The sequence below is a fragment of the Thunnus maccoyii genome, chromosome 19 (genome assembly GCF_910596095.1).
Source record: "Thunnus maccoyii chromosome 19, fThuMac1.1, whole genome shotgun sequence".
In the NCBI taxonomy this organism is placed as follows: Eukaryota; Metazoa; Chordata; class Actinopteri; order Scombriformes; family Scombridae; genus Thunnus; species Thunnus maccoyii.
This window is the reverse complement of record NC_056551.1, coordinates 22,330,949-22,344,342: the sequence shown is the minus strand read 5'-3', so window position 1 is coordinate 22,344,342 and position 13,394 is coordinate 22,330,949. Positions and strand designations below refer to the sequence as shown.

Sequence of the window (13,394 nt, the reverse complement as noted above, 5' to 3'; positions counted from 1 at the left end):
TTTTTGGCTTTTGGAGTATATAGTAAGTAAGTCATAAGAGGCCTTGGGTTGTCTGCCTTGTACCCATCTTTGTATTTGAAATGTTTCCTAAACATATCTCAGGTGCCATTCTTTGAATAAATGTAGAAACAAATCTAGATCTTGATATTAATGCTAAAAAAAAAGACAATTGAGAGATAGTAAAATGGGGCTGATTATTTCTATCTGGTCCCTGGTAAAACTCTCTGCAGCATTTTAAATGAATTGTTATTCATTTAATCCTGACCAGCTAAAGGTTAGTCACCACAGGCCACCTACTTCTTATAGCCTAGGCCCCCTCGGCGGCGAAGTAGGGGGCCCCAGCCAACCCAGACAGCATATAACTGAACTGGGTAAGGCCATGGTCTAACTTTGCAGGGGTCCCCAAGCAACAGACCATCTGTACACTTCATTCACAGGAAAAATGCAGGTGTATCATGTCCAGTCAGGTGAAACACAGCTGACACACATACACCCTTTTCACCAGTCTGTGCAGGCTGCTGGACACCTCTCTCCATGTGGTCTCAGCCGAGGCACTAAAAGCATAACTCTTAGAGGTCAGTGCCAGCATTAAGGCTGGGACATGACAGGCAGAAGCGAGCTTCTTGAAGCAGCGTCTCCATCCCTGGAGAAAGCTGTTCAGCAGGCAAACTCACCAATCACTGAAGAAGAAAGGATGACAGCGGTGACTCTGCCTTATATACTGTAGGCTCCACACGTATTCAGGTAGGCATGTTCTGATTGGCCAGCTACGTTTATGCAAATTTCAGTGGGCAAATACATGCATGTGATTGGAGGAGAGTATTACCCATGGAGTCCAGTGGAAGGCTCTGCCTGTGCTAACAGAACTAGGGTTACAATGGCGTAACCTTCGTTAGCTTACCTTGCCATAAAGACTGGAAAAAAGTTTACCAACATGTTATAGGCCTATATGTGTTTAATCTGTACAAAAACCAAACACTAAAAACAAGAAGTTGTGGTTTTATGTGCTAGGCTACCTCTTGGCCAGGAGCAGTGACTTCCTCGACTCTTATCGTCACTGTAAGGTTGCCCTAACCCAACCAGCATAGACCTACGTAAGCCATGGAGGTGCTAGTAGATTTTCTTACCTTTTGACAGAGCCAGGCCAGCTGTTTTGCCATCTTTTCAGTCTTCATGCTAAACTAAGCTAATCGGCTGCTGACACAGCTACATATTCAGAGTAAAAATGTGTGAATGGTATTGATCTTTTCATGTAACTCTCAACAAAAAATCAAATAAGTCTATTTCCCAAAATGTCAAGTCTTCTTGATACACCAGAATTGAAACATTGCAGTAATATAGCCTGTTTGTTAAAAAAAAGGAAGTATTTAATCTTCTAATGTCCCCTGGAGAGAGAAACAACCTGACCTTTGCAATGAAATGTTCACACACCAAGCCTGCTCTCCATAGGGAGGCTGTCATTTAAATAGAGGGTCTTTCTGTCTTCTTCCTGTCTTCTAACACAACCCGATTTTTTAAATCATTTCTTGGACTTAAATTGTAGCTTGGACTAATAAAATCATGCATCCTGATTTACATCGGTCCCACCCTGCACCCCTCCGCTCCTTTTGGACGTTCAAGACACTAAGTCGGGTGATATGTTAAGCCTGGGGTCAGGGAGAGATGACGAACAGCAAGAATTTTATTGCTGGTACCTTGAATCTGCAAACAGACAGACACAGAAAAACTACTGTTGTGACTGCACAGTAGATTTTTTCCTGACCGCTGCTAGAAATGATTCACCGGAAAAAAGATCCAGTGAAGACATACTCAGACTCCACCGCCTTATCTGCCCTGGGGAGAGGGAGTGGACCCTTCCGTGCCATGTTCACAGAGGCACGTCACAGGCTATTTGTCATGGTAAGCATGTGTGTGTATGTGTGTATGTGTGTGTGTGTGAGTGTGTGTTTGGGGGAGGGGATGACTGAGAAATAGTCACATCTTAATTCTTATGATGGTCCTTTTGGTCCTTCTTTATTGCCCTGTCAGAATCTGCCTTTAAAATTACTTCTCTTGGGGGGGAATATGATACTGGAGCAGTTCTTTAAAATTTGAACAAACAGACTGTAAAGATAATTGGAGAAACAAAAAATCATCCTCTGCATGCTCAAGTCTCCACCAGGTAAAAAGAGGGATGAATCTGGGAGCACAGTGTGCAGCTTTGATGCTTTGGTGTGCAAATAATGATTATTTTTATTATCAATTAATCTGCAGGTTGCTTTCTCGATTAATCAATTCATTGTTTGGTCTATGAAATGCCAGAAAACAGTGAAAAATGTCTGTCATGGTTTCCTAAAAGCCAAGGTGATGACACAGGAGTCTGACTTCTCCGAATCTGTTAGCATTTAAAAGATATTAAATGGCGTCATCTGTGAAGAGGCATCATTGTTTAAAAGAGTAATTTTATAACTTCTTCTCCTGCAGGTTGCTGATGTTAAAAAAGACAGTATACTGTATAGATGTTGGACAGATGTACTTTTACAGTATAGTGGCAGAGCTGAAGTGAAATGAAGCATAAGCCCAGGGGATCAATACACCCCAGTGTGAGTCAACCGGAGACACACACACACACACACACAGAGCTCTCCTTCCTTCCAGAGAGGAAATGTTCAGTCCATAAATATTTGGAGTTTTCTAATTGAAAGAATATGTGCAGCTTCAATTCTGGGGGGTTCTTTAAACACTGCGCTCATATGGATTCTTTGTATAGTTATCTGTCCCTTTGTTCATTAGTGCCAAGTGAAATGAGGCTGAGGCTATGGTAAACATAAAGACAGACAGATGCACACATGCAAGGACACACATATCAGCTCATAGTCACTTTTGGGGACATTACATAGACTTACATTCATTTCCTAGAGACTTACCCTAACCCTAACCATAACTTCTACTTGCCTAACCCTAACCTTTAACATAACCTAACCTTAACCACTCACCCAAAAATCGTCTTCTTCCCAATCGGGGACACGGCTTGTTGTCTCCAATTGGACAAGCCGTCCCCAATGAAGTGGTCCAAGTCTGAAATTTGTCCCCAAAAGTAGCCTATGACAGACCACCGACACACACACATACACACAAGTTATAGGTTTGATCAGCCACTGGCAACCAGGGCAGCAGCAGTGTGTGTGTTTGATAGTTAGTTGTTTCCCCTCTGAAGACCTTTTGTTTTGCTTTGCCATAAGTGGCGCATGATCTTTCTTTCCGATTGGCGAGCTTGTCACACGCAATGCAGTGCGGATGCGTTTCTTATGTAGGCAAATGCAAGCTGTCTGTCAGGAGAAGAGCAGGCTGCTATAAAATTCTACTGAAAAACATGTTTGCATGTCACTGTGTTTGCATTCAGGATGAAAAATTCATGAACATAGGTGTTTTTTCACTGTAGCATACACACACACGTACAACATGTCTAGCTGTTTTTGCAGGCTGCTCTGCTGCAGCCTATGGAGGACACACACTGACAAAAGAAATTTTTCTTTGTCTCACAACAATGAGGAGAGAATTAAATTAAACTAAAAATACAGACAGATACAGAGAGTAAGGTATGCCATACACACTGTAGATACTAACACAATTTACTTCGATAGTTTTTCATATGAAAAGAATTCAATTAAATACACTTTGACAGGTGAGAAGAATTATGTCAACCTTAAAGGAATGGTTCACAATTTTTCAAGTCTGTCCTAAAACAATAATCAGGTGCCCAAATGAACCTTGACGCATGTTTTTCTTGCTGTAACCATTCCTCCTGTTTATACTGACCATTAAAATATCCATTCCTAATGTGCTTCCAATGTAAGTGATGGGGCACAAAGTCAACAAGCTTCTCTTTGTGCAAAAAGGTATTAAAAAGTTTACTTGAAGATAATATGAGGCTTCAGCCATCCAAATTAGTCAAATCAAGTTATATATTTCAAAGTTACAGTCTTTATAGGGCCAGATTCCCTCTTTTTGTTACGATCCTTCCACTATGGCTGAACAGGAAAACACTGTCTGTGGAGACACAAAGAAGGTTAGAGAGGGAGGTTTTTTTTTTTACTAAAATGACTGTAACAGTGGAGGATATCAACATCAATTGACTAACTCAGATGGCTGAACCTGGACATTATCTTCTGATAAACTTTTAAATACTTTTGTTTGGATTTTGTCCCCCATCACTTACATTGTAAGCACATTTGAAGCGGATCTCCTAATGGTCGGTATGAACAGGATGGAATGATTACAGCAAGCAAAACCTGTTTCAGTGTTCATATGGACACCTGACTGTTGTTTTATGACAGACATGAAAAATTTTGGAACCTATCCATGCATAAAGCCCACCACCTTACAGGATTTCATTGAGGGAACAGTTGGCTTCAGCAGACTTCACTCACACCCTGGTTCGAGTGTTGAGGATCTTTCAGCGTGACGCCTGCGTGTTACATGTGGGCTTCACTCTGTGTGCAGCTCATTTAGCCTTTGACTGCAACACGTATAGCGTGATGTGTTTTTAAGCTCTTCCACTTAACATGCTAGACTGATTGTTCAACTATTGCAGCATGAGCTGTCGCTGATAAGTTATGCATAACAGCGTAGTTGGGAGAGGTGTCCGTGTGAAATGACATGTGACGAGGTGGATTTCGCATCATGCTCTGTGCGTGCAGGAATCTCACTTTCCTCTCATTTCTTTGTCTCTTTAGACTGACCCGAAACACACCAAACCTTCTCTCTTGATTATAATACATCACACAGGATTGGTGACGAGCCTGATATCCAAAACATTAACTATTAAGGATTCATTGTAAATATAATTTCATCATTTGACTGCATTGTTACATTTTCTTGTATACCAGCATGTTTATCACATCAAAATTGTTCTGTAATTTGCCCAAACAGACTTTTCTGCTATAATCTGCACCCAGCACTACTCTAGACTATAATAGTAATCTTGTTGTCCACATGAGTTGATTCACACATGCTGAAATAGAGGAGTTGCCATTTGAACACAGTGCCCAGCAAGTGCAGGTTAACTTATAACTGGCCCCCTTTAGCTGATAAGTATCTTCAGAGTTACTCAGTGTTCAGTCAGTTTGATTTCACTGTGAGAGGCTCAGTTACAGTGTCTACACACATATGAACTCATGGACCAACAAGGACCACAAGGTGTCTGGACTCACATGTTGGGACAATGGCCTGTAGTGGACACTAACTGTGCTAGAAATCCTACAGTAGTCCTCAGTGGGCTACCTGATCACCTGCCACCTGCTCCACACCCTCGTCAGTCAGACAGTTTGCTGGATGGCGAGAAAACCGGAGCCACCCTGCTGTTCTCTGGAGTCTTCCTGGCCCTGATGGGTGTCATCTTCACCACCATGGGATGGCAACAATACCAAGTCAACCTAAGCTTTGAGTGGCCCCAACTGCTGGGCCCTATCCTGATATCAGTCGGAGGCACTTTCGTGTTTACCAGCGTCTGCAAGTTTGGGATCGTCTCCTGCTGTCGCTGCAGACAGTGGGATGAAGAAGTGCTGGTGATGCCTGTCATGGAGCAAACCTCTTTTACCTTAAGAGGCACAAATCAACCAATCGTGTTACGTGGTGGCACAACAATGCTGTGTATTCCACCTCCGTATAACTTTATAACCCAGGAAGTAAGCCAGGCCAATGAGTTCCAGCCTGGCAGCTCTGTGAGTGCAGCCCTTCCTCCACTTAACGCTGCGTGCTGTGCGGATAATGCAGCTTTCACAGCAGAAGAAGCAGACAGCTCAGACGTTAGAGGAAGCAGGTAGGGAACAGTGCTTACATGACTGACATTGCTCCAACTTTTGAGAACACATAAATATGAGAAGCAGTGTTTTAGTCCTGCTGGGGTCCCCCATTACTTAAACATGCTGTTATGATGAGCGTGTGGTTTTGGAGAACAGAGGACAGGTACATGCATCATTTTTTTTTTTTTTTTTTTCAAAGATAAAAAAACCAGCTGTCATCCACAGGCAACGGATCCCCGCGAGGCTGAGTTTTGCTCCTTACCCAGCATGCAACATGTTGACACTAGAGCAGATAAAACCAGCAGAGGCAGAGACTTAATCTTAAATCAGATTTGAGTGCGTTAAAGACTCGCAGCTTCTCACAGTGCTCATTAAAACAGTCAAAGTGTGCCAGAGTTCGTTTCTTATTAGCCACAAGATCACACTTAGGCCCAAAGCGTTTTTGGCCGTCAATACTCTCTCAGCCAATTATGGTGCAATGAATCTCTCCGTAATAGTCAACACACTTGGAAGGATTCACGTAAATCACTAGTGTGCTGTGAGCAATATGAGTCACGTGAGCTCTAGTTACTGTCGCTCTAAAAAGGAAGAAAATGATTTATTTTAGCAAACAGGGGAAAATTAATAATTAATTTTTGTTTCATAGTCCAAATGAGTCTTGTGTCAATGAAATGGGGACGATTAATACCAAAATAGATCCCCATACTCTCATATAATCACCTTTCCTTAATTTATACTGCACTATTCATTCATAGTGAAACTCAAAGTGCTACAGTATTAATAACATAGAACTCACAAGATAAAGAAAACAGTAACTAGCTCCTAAACTAAGTGGATCATTGCAGCAGGAAACATAACGTTACATGCTGTCATTTTTACCAAAAAAAAAAAAAAAAAGCTGCTTTCCTTTTCCTTTCCACTAATTGCAGGATCCCATTTATTTAAAATCCAATCAAATAACCTTGGACAGACGTGGTGGTGAACACAAAGCTGCATTCCATTAGCGGAAAGTTACAAGTTTTCACTTATTGTTTTTAGACGATTACTCCCAGCAGGTTTCCAGGAAAGTAATTCACTTTAATAAAAGCAGACAGCAGGAATAATACAGTTAACCTAGGATAACTGTAAACTGCTGCCCTGATCATATGAACACATGCTCAGCTCACCAGCTCTCACTTATGCTGTCACAACTTCTGACCTGTTTCGCTGTGTTTCCAACGGTTAATGCCAAATAGAGGAATGATCAAGGGAGAAATTGCTCAACGTCAGTGTTTTCCTTTAAAGATCAGTGGGCTTCCTAACGCGCGCTTTAAGCATAACCAATTGGGCCTGTAAACATTTGGATATTAGCCAGCTCTTATCTCTTGTATCCAGCCTCCTTGAGATATTTTGTTTAATTTCCTGTATAGGATTGAGAGGACAGACGATGAAAGAGGACGTGGTGATGAGAGCGGATCCCCCTGTGCACGTCCACCTGCGTACGAAGACATATTCCCGTCCTTTAACCAGCCTGATGTGACATAAACGCATCCTGAGAGTTGTTAGGAGTTTCATGTGTGGCTTTACAGTCTTCCAATGGATGATACTGGATGTCAAAAGGGATTTTTACAAGATTCACTGCATTGCTAAACTTAAATGCCCCTGATATTTCACTCCAGAACAACAGGAGATTAAAAGATGGGTTCACAATTTTTTTGAATACATCCAAGTTTTCAAATATGTCAGTGAGTTTCCAAAGCGTTACAGCCTGCAGATACAGCGGTGTTCATCCATAAATCTCCATTTTAATGAGGTTTTCTTCCAGGGGGCCTCATCTGAGTGGATTTTATGACTTCATACATAGTTATTATGGTTACTGTACATGATAACAGCTGTGAGAGGAAACTGAAACCTACAAGCTCAAGTTAAAGGACGAGTTCAGAATTTTTTCAAGTCTGTCCTAAAGCAATAGTCAGGTGTCCAAACAACATATGTTTTTATTGGTGTAATCATTCCTCCTGCTCATACTGACTAACAAGAGATCCCTTTATAATGCACTTCCAGTGTAAGTGATGGGGGACAAAATTCAGTCCTCCTTCAATGCAAAAAATGGCTTTAACCGTTAGCTAAAGTTAGTCCAATAAAGTCAATTTCTTTCAAAGTTTCTGTCTTTTTAGTGCCAGATTCCCTCTTTTTGTTGTCACTAAGTAACTAACTTTTAAATAAATTTTTGCTGTGGATTTTGTCTCCTATCACTTACATTGAAAGTACATTTGGAGGTATCTTGTAACGGTCAGTATGATCAAGAGGAACGATTACGGCAAGAAAAACCTGTATCAGTGTTCATTTAGGACACCTGACTATTGTTTTAAGACAGACTTGGAAAAACTGTGAACCCGTCCTTTAACTGAGCTTTCACTTTCCTCTCACAGCTGTTATCATGTACAGCAACCATAATAATTATGTATGAAGTCATAAAATCCACTAAGATGAGGAGATTTATGGACGAACACCGCTCTATCTGAGGGCTCTAAGGTTTCGGAAAACTTAGAGGTATTTATATTCAGCTTCAATAAACACACATTTATCCAGCGCTTGTTGTCTCTCAATAGCTGCACAAACCACTGTACATGCCCATTAAATGTTGGCAGGGGAAATGCAGGCGGTCACTACAGCCTGAAACAAACATGGAGACAATTTACCAAAGATACTTAAAAAAAAAAAAAAAAAAAAAAAAAGAAGTGTTTAAATGTTCTATGCTGGGATAAAATGAACATCAAAAGAGGAAAAAAGTCATAATGGTCATAATTGTTCACATATTGCCAGCGTTATTCATAATCACGTGCGGTGAGACAATGAAAGTTAAACAATGATCACTTCAGTATGAACAGATCTGTGTCAAAATGTCAGTTTGGAAAAGGCACTCAACATACAACTACTACAACTACTGCTAGTACTACTACTACTACTATTACTACTGCTACTACTACTACCACTACTACTGTAATAATAATAATATCACACCTTAGACCAGTAGAATCCACTCAGATGAAGCTCAAGTTTCACATTTATTTCCTTCTTTCCTGTTTGATCAGCCAACTGAATGTAATAGTTTTACTGAGGTAGTTTATTGTCAGTTGTGTTTGCAGGATAAACACAAGTGTCACTGCACCACACGGGGGCAGAAACACTGAGGAAATCAATACACCTTCAGTCACAGGGTCAGGTCAGGTGGTTTCACCGCGATTACACTGGCAATTAGGCTCTTTCACAGTGTAATAATAATGATATAAATAACAATAATCATAATCATAAAGTAATAAATAATAATTAAATTAAATAATAATTAAAATGCATTAATAGATTTAATCAGGCTGCTTTTTTTGCAAGGACAAAAGACAAAAGATTTAATCTATTCTGTTAAAATCGAGGATTGAAACTTTCTGCTACTTCCTTTTTATTAAATAAAAGTACATTTGGGATTATTAATCCATCATAGCTGCCGCACTATAACCGTAACCTTTATTCTCCTGTCATTTTCAACTTTAGCTTATTTGAATCTTCTATTTTAGTTTATTCTCTTGAGATCATATGTATATATATATATTTATGAATTGTGTCTTTTTTTAAATGTCTTTTTTATGTGTTTATGTGCAGCATTTTGAATGTACTTGTTAAAAGCTGTTATACTGTAATTAAACAATAATTACGGTCTTCGTTATATTTTTCACTCTGTGGGTGGCGATCTTAATTGGACACGCAAATAAAAACAAGAAGAAAAAAATAATAATGTTTCGTTATAGACGAATAGGATGTGTTGCATCTGTATGCTGGATCATGTCGCCAAACAGTCAACACATTCATTATTTATAGTACTTTTATTGGAAAAAAATAAACATTTTTATTGAATGGCATTATTTTATTAGTCTAATATATTTGGAATAGAATTTGTTGGAGAAAGACTTATTTGAACTTTGTTTACTTATTTATCCTATTTTAAACTTTGTCTCGTGAAATCGACCTCTTAAAAAAAAATCTTCTCCCAAACTGATAAACGCAGATTAAAAACTGCAGATTTTTTTTTTTTTTTTTTTTTTTTTTTACTGAACTGATTTACTTTCTATGTTGAATTGAGGTTACATGTCGCTGCATTCAGCTCAATAGAAATATTGACTCGATAACTAAAAATATCTTTTTGTTTTTCCAACACTCGCTCAAATCCCCTTAAATTTACTGTCGGCTTTGCTCCAAAAAGCAACACACACACACACACACACACACACACACACACACACACACACACACACACACGCACGCACGCACGCAAGCACGCACACACACGCACGCGCGCGCGCACACACACTAAGAAACTTTCCAAAAACGAAAACTGAAAAATTCATAATTATTCAGCAAACATCTCTAGACCTCCTCCAATCTTTGCGCCGTTTGCATGTGCAGATTTCAAACCGCAGCGCAATATGACTTTCATTATTTTTACAGCTCAGCTAAATGCGGGTGGCCGACAAGGCCCATTATTTCACCATTTCGGAGCATTGGAGACGATTTATGAAAGTATTACGGAACATACTGAACGATAACAACTCCGAAATGAAAGAGAGGGGGGGAAGGAAAAGTGGAAATAATCGCCCATAAAATCCCACGAGGACGTGAGTCCTGATATGAGTTTTGAAGGTTATGAATACGGTTATTATCAGTAAGTTTGTGGTTAATAATAAGGGATTATTATTTCCAGCTGGAGATCATCTGGCGATTAATTATTCACAATTATGTGCAAAAAACGTAAGTTTTCCTTTATGAGCTTTAATTGAAATTGTTTGGCAACCTCCTTGTCATATGACTCCGAGGACTTGTTGCCTAATACATGATGGTTTCTATAAGATTAACTTTTCTTTAAATTAAAAAGGAGGATGGACAGAGTTCATGAGTTAAAAAAATTAAGGGAAGTGCATGACGGCAACAGGTGTTTTTTTTCTTTATTCTTCTATCCCTGCTGGACTGGACCAACTCTTTTTCCCAGTCTGTTTTTTTTTTTTTTTTGTCACGCGTTTTCCAGGATGAGCGTGTATTGTGTGGCCCTCTAAAGTGGTTTGATTGTGCACGGAGGCCTGAGCTGGAGGCCCTCTACACTAAACCACATGTGCTACCAGCTAAACATTTGTGCAGGGATTTTGAAACTACATCTGAGATGGCATTTTCCCTTTTGAAATCAAACAAAATACCAAAGGGTCAGATGATCCCTGGAAATCATGATTAGGCTAAGAGTAATTAGCACTGACCTTGCTCTGCGTGCTGGCAGCAGAGTGGACCCGAGTCTTTGTGTTTGCATTGTTACACCAGCATACACCCATATGGTGCATGCTAATAAGACTGAGAAGGCTTGGTCTCCGCAACTCATAAACAGCTGAAGTTGGTGTTTAGCCTGTAACCTGAGCTCATTTATGTGAGGAGATTCTGTTATAACACTGAGGCTCAAAAAAAAGGAATTTGTTGTTTGTTTTTGAGTGACGAACACAAAAACATATTATGTCTGACAGTGTAGAAAAAACAGAAAAATAAAAAAAAACTGAGAGCCAGATTTGTTTCTGCCTTTTTTTTTATCCTTCAGTTAACATACTGTAGCCTTTAACTACCATTTCCCCCTTTTGTTTCACCTCAACTTTGATAAAATGTCACACTGTCTGACATCACTATACTGTATATTCTTGTTCTAACTCATCCAGACACTTTACACTGAGTGAAATATTCAAACCTCAAACAAACCATGATTTTTATGGGTCCATCATTAGTTAAAAAGAGAAATATTCTGTGCAAAATGTTACACATATTTCCCTAAAACTCCTGAATGCATCAACTATTTGTTTTGGAAACTAACTTCAAATAAAGTTTAAACTTTAGTTTAAAGTTTGCACAGCATTAGTTTTTTAATGACTGTTCTAATTACTTTTAATGAATCTTAATTGCTAATTATTGACTGATTAACTGCATTATCAGCATCAAGCAGATGCCTTAAACTGTATAGCAGAGTTTCCATTAAAGGGTCTGTTTACTCAAATTACAAAAATACACATTTCCTTTTTCTCCTCTATTAAGTAACTCTCATTTCTACCAAAGAAATAGTTCCTATGTAAACTTTTGACTGTGTTCTGGAAAAAATATGTTGCTGCTGAATTTCTTTTTCATCGCTTTAAATCGCTCCTTAATATAGAAATCTCACAGTCAGATATCTGAAAACCTGAACAAATAAAACCAGAACTATCCGCATGGCTACATACAATTAAAGATAAGTGAGACATGTTTTTTGTAATTTGAGTGGACCTGCCCTTTAAATGTCACATGTTGTACGCATGCATGTGTGGAATTGGCTATATCTGAGGAAAGTTTTTCACTTTACTCAGGACATGTCTTGTTATTTTGACTGGAGAGGCAGATCTGGTGAGCCTCATTCACATTTTTCGTCTCTTGAGTCCCTCGGGATTATTTTTAGCAGCTGAAAGTGGCTGTTTTCAAAATGAGTTCCTGACCGTATATCAAAAAGATCCCAGTGCCACAGTGGTGGGCTCGCTCTGCGCCTGCTTTCATTTCACTGACTCTCTGTGTGTGTGTGTGTGTGTGTGTGTGACGTGCTATACGTAAGAGCCTGTGCAACTACAGGGCATGAAGACAGGGGACAAATGGATTCCATGTTTGCAGGAAAACACGCCGGAGGCACAGGAAAACTTTGTTGTTTATGAAGAACACGTGAAACCAATCAAATCTGAATTATCTTCCTGTTGTTCCAGCTTTTGTCGTTTGCAGCTTTCAGTTCGCTCGCCAGCAGTGTCACCACCCAGTGAGCGTGCAGGTCTGTGTCTGTGCATGAAAGGTAGAGAGAGTTTACTGGTCGCAGACGCACATGCAGTGAACTCACATGCACCCAAATAACAAACAGAGAGACTCCAACTGCACACATGCATTCAGAGTTTTTTATTTATTTTTTTTTTACTGTCACTCTGAAACTGATTTGTCACTTTGAGATTTAAGTCCTGACACTTTTCACGATGCTGCTTCTGGTGATGAAAAACACAAATTATCAGTTTCTTTATCTTTAAGATACAGGGAAAGCTTTTTCAATGTTGTTTTTTCTCTCCTTCTTTTTCTTTTTCCCTGTCACACACACACACATACACACACACACACACACACACACACACACACACACACACACACACATACAAGTTTGCGAGAGGAGTGTCTAAATCTCAAGGGAATCTGATAAATAGTCAGCCCACAGGAAATGATTTGCAGACCTCCTCAGCATAATAACCCATTTACATACTCATCCTTGTATGGAGCTTCACACACACACACATGCACACACACACACACACACACACACACACACACACACACACACACACATGCACGCACACAATTCTACTTCTTTCTAACACACACCATATGCAAAGACAAAGTTACAGGTACGTGCAGTTTCTTGGAGACACGCTAACACATGCAAACACTCACTAACTTGCCTGGAAAACACACACACAAACACTCTGTGAACACACACACACTCTCTTGCTCACATGTTCACACACACATTCACTTTCTGAGATAAAGATTAAGATGACT

General features: G+C 39.7%; 1 protein-coding gene across 2 annotated transcripts; it reads left to right on the top strand.

The window, feature by feature from the left end:
* Positions 1-1,549: 1,549 nt before the first annotated feature.
* On the top strand, positions 1,550-7,587 carry tmem174 (transmembrane protein 174). 2 transcript variants are annotated; one of them, XM_042395075.1, is made up of 3 exons: positions 1,550-1,899; positions 5,245-5,800; positions 7,193-7,587. In XM_042395075.1, exons 1-3 carry the CDS (start codon positions 1,638-1,640, stop codon positions 7,305-7,307), a joined length of 933 nt encoding a protein of 310 aa, XP_042251009.1. In that variant the 5' UTR covers positions 1,550-1,637; the 3' UTR covers positions 7,308-7,587. The 2 variants fall into 2 exon arrangements, with proteins under 2 accessions (XP_042251009.1, XP_042251010.1); XM_042395076.1 differs by lacking the exon at positions 1,550-1,899 and having other exon boundaries at positions 4,314-5,800.
* Positions 7,588-13,394: the final 5,807 nt, after the last annotated feature.

Excerpts from the sequence above, each read along its gene's own strand:
- tmem174 (XM_042395075.1), top strand. The coding sequence starts at position 1,638 with ATGTTAAGCCTGGGGTCAGGGAGAGATGACGAACAGCAAGAATTTTAT. Across the intron at positions 1,900-5,244 it reads GTCACAGGCTATTTGTCATG|TAGTCCTCAGTGGGCTACCT; the intron begins GTAAGCATGTGT and ends GAAATCCTACAG. Across the intron at positions 5,801-7,192 it reads TCAGACGTTAGAGGAAGCAG|GATTGAGAGGACAGACGATG; the intron begins GTAGGGAACAGT and ends TTTCCTGTATAG.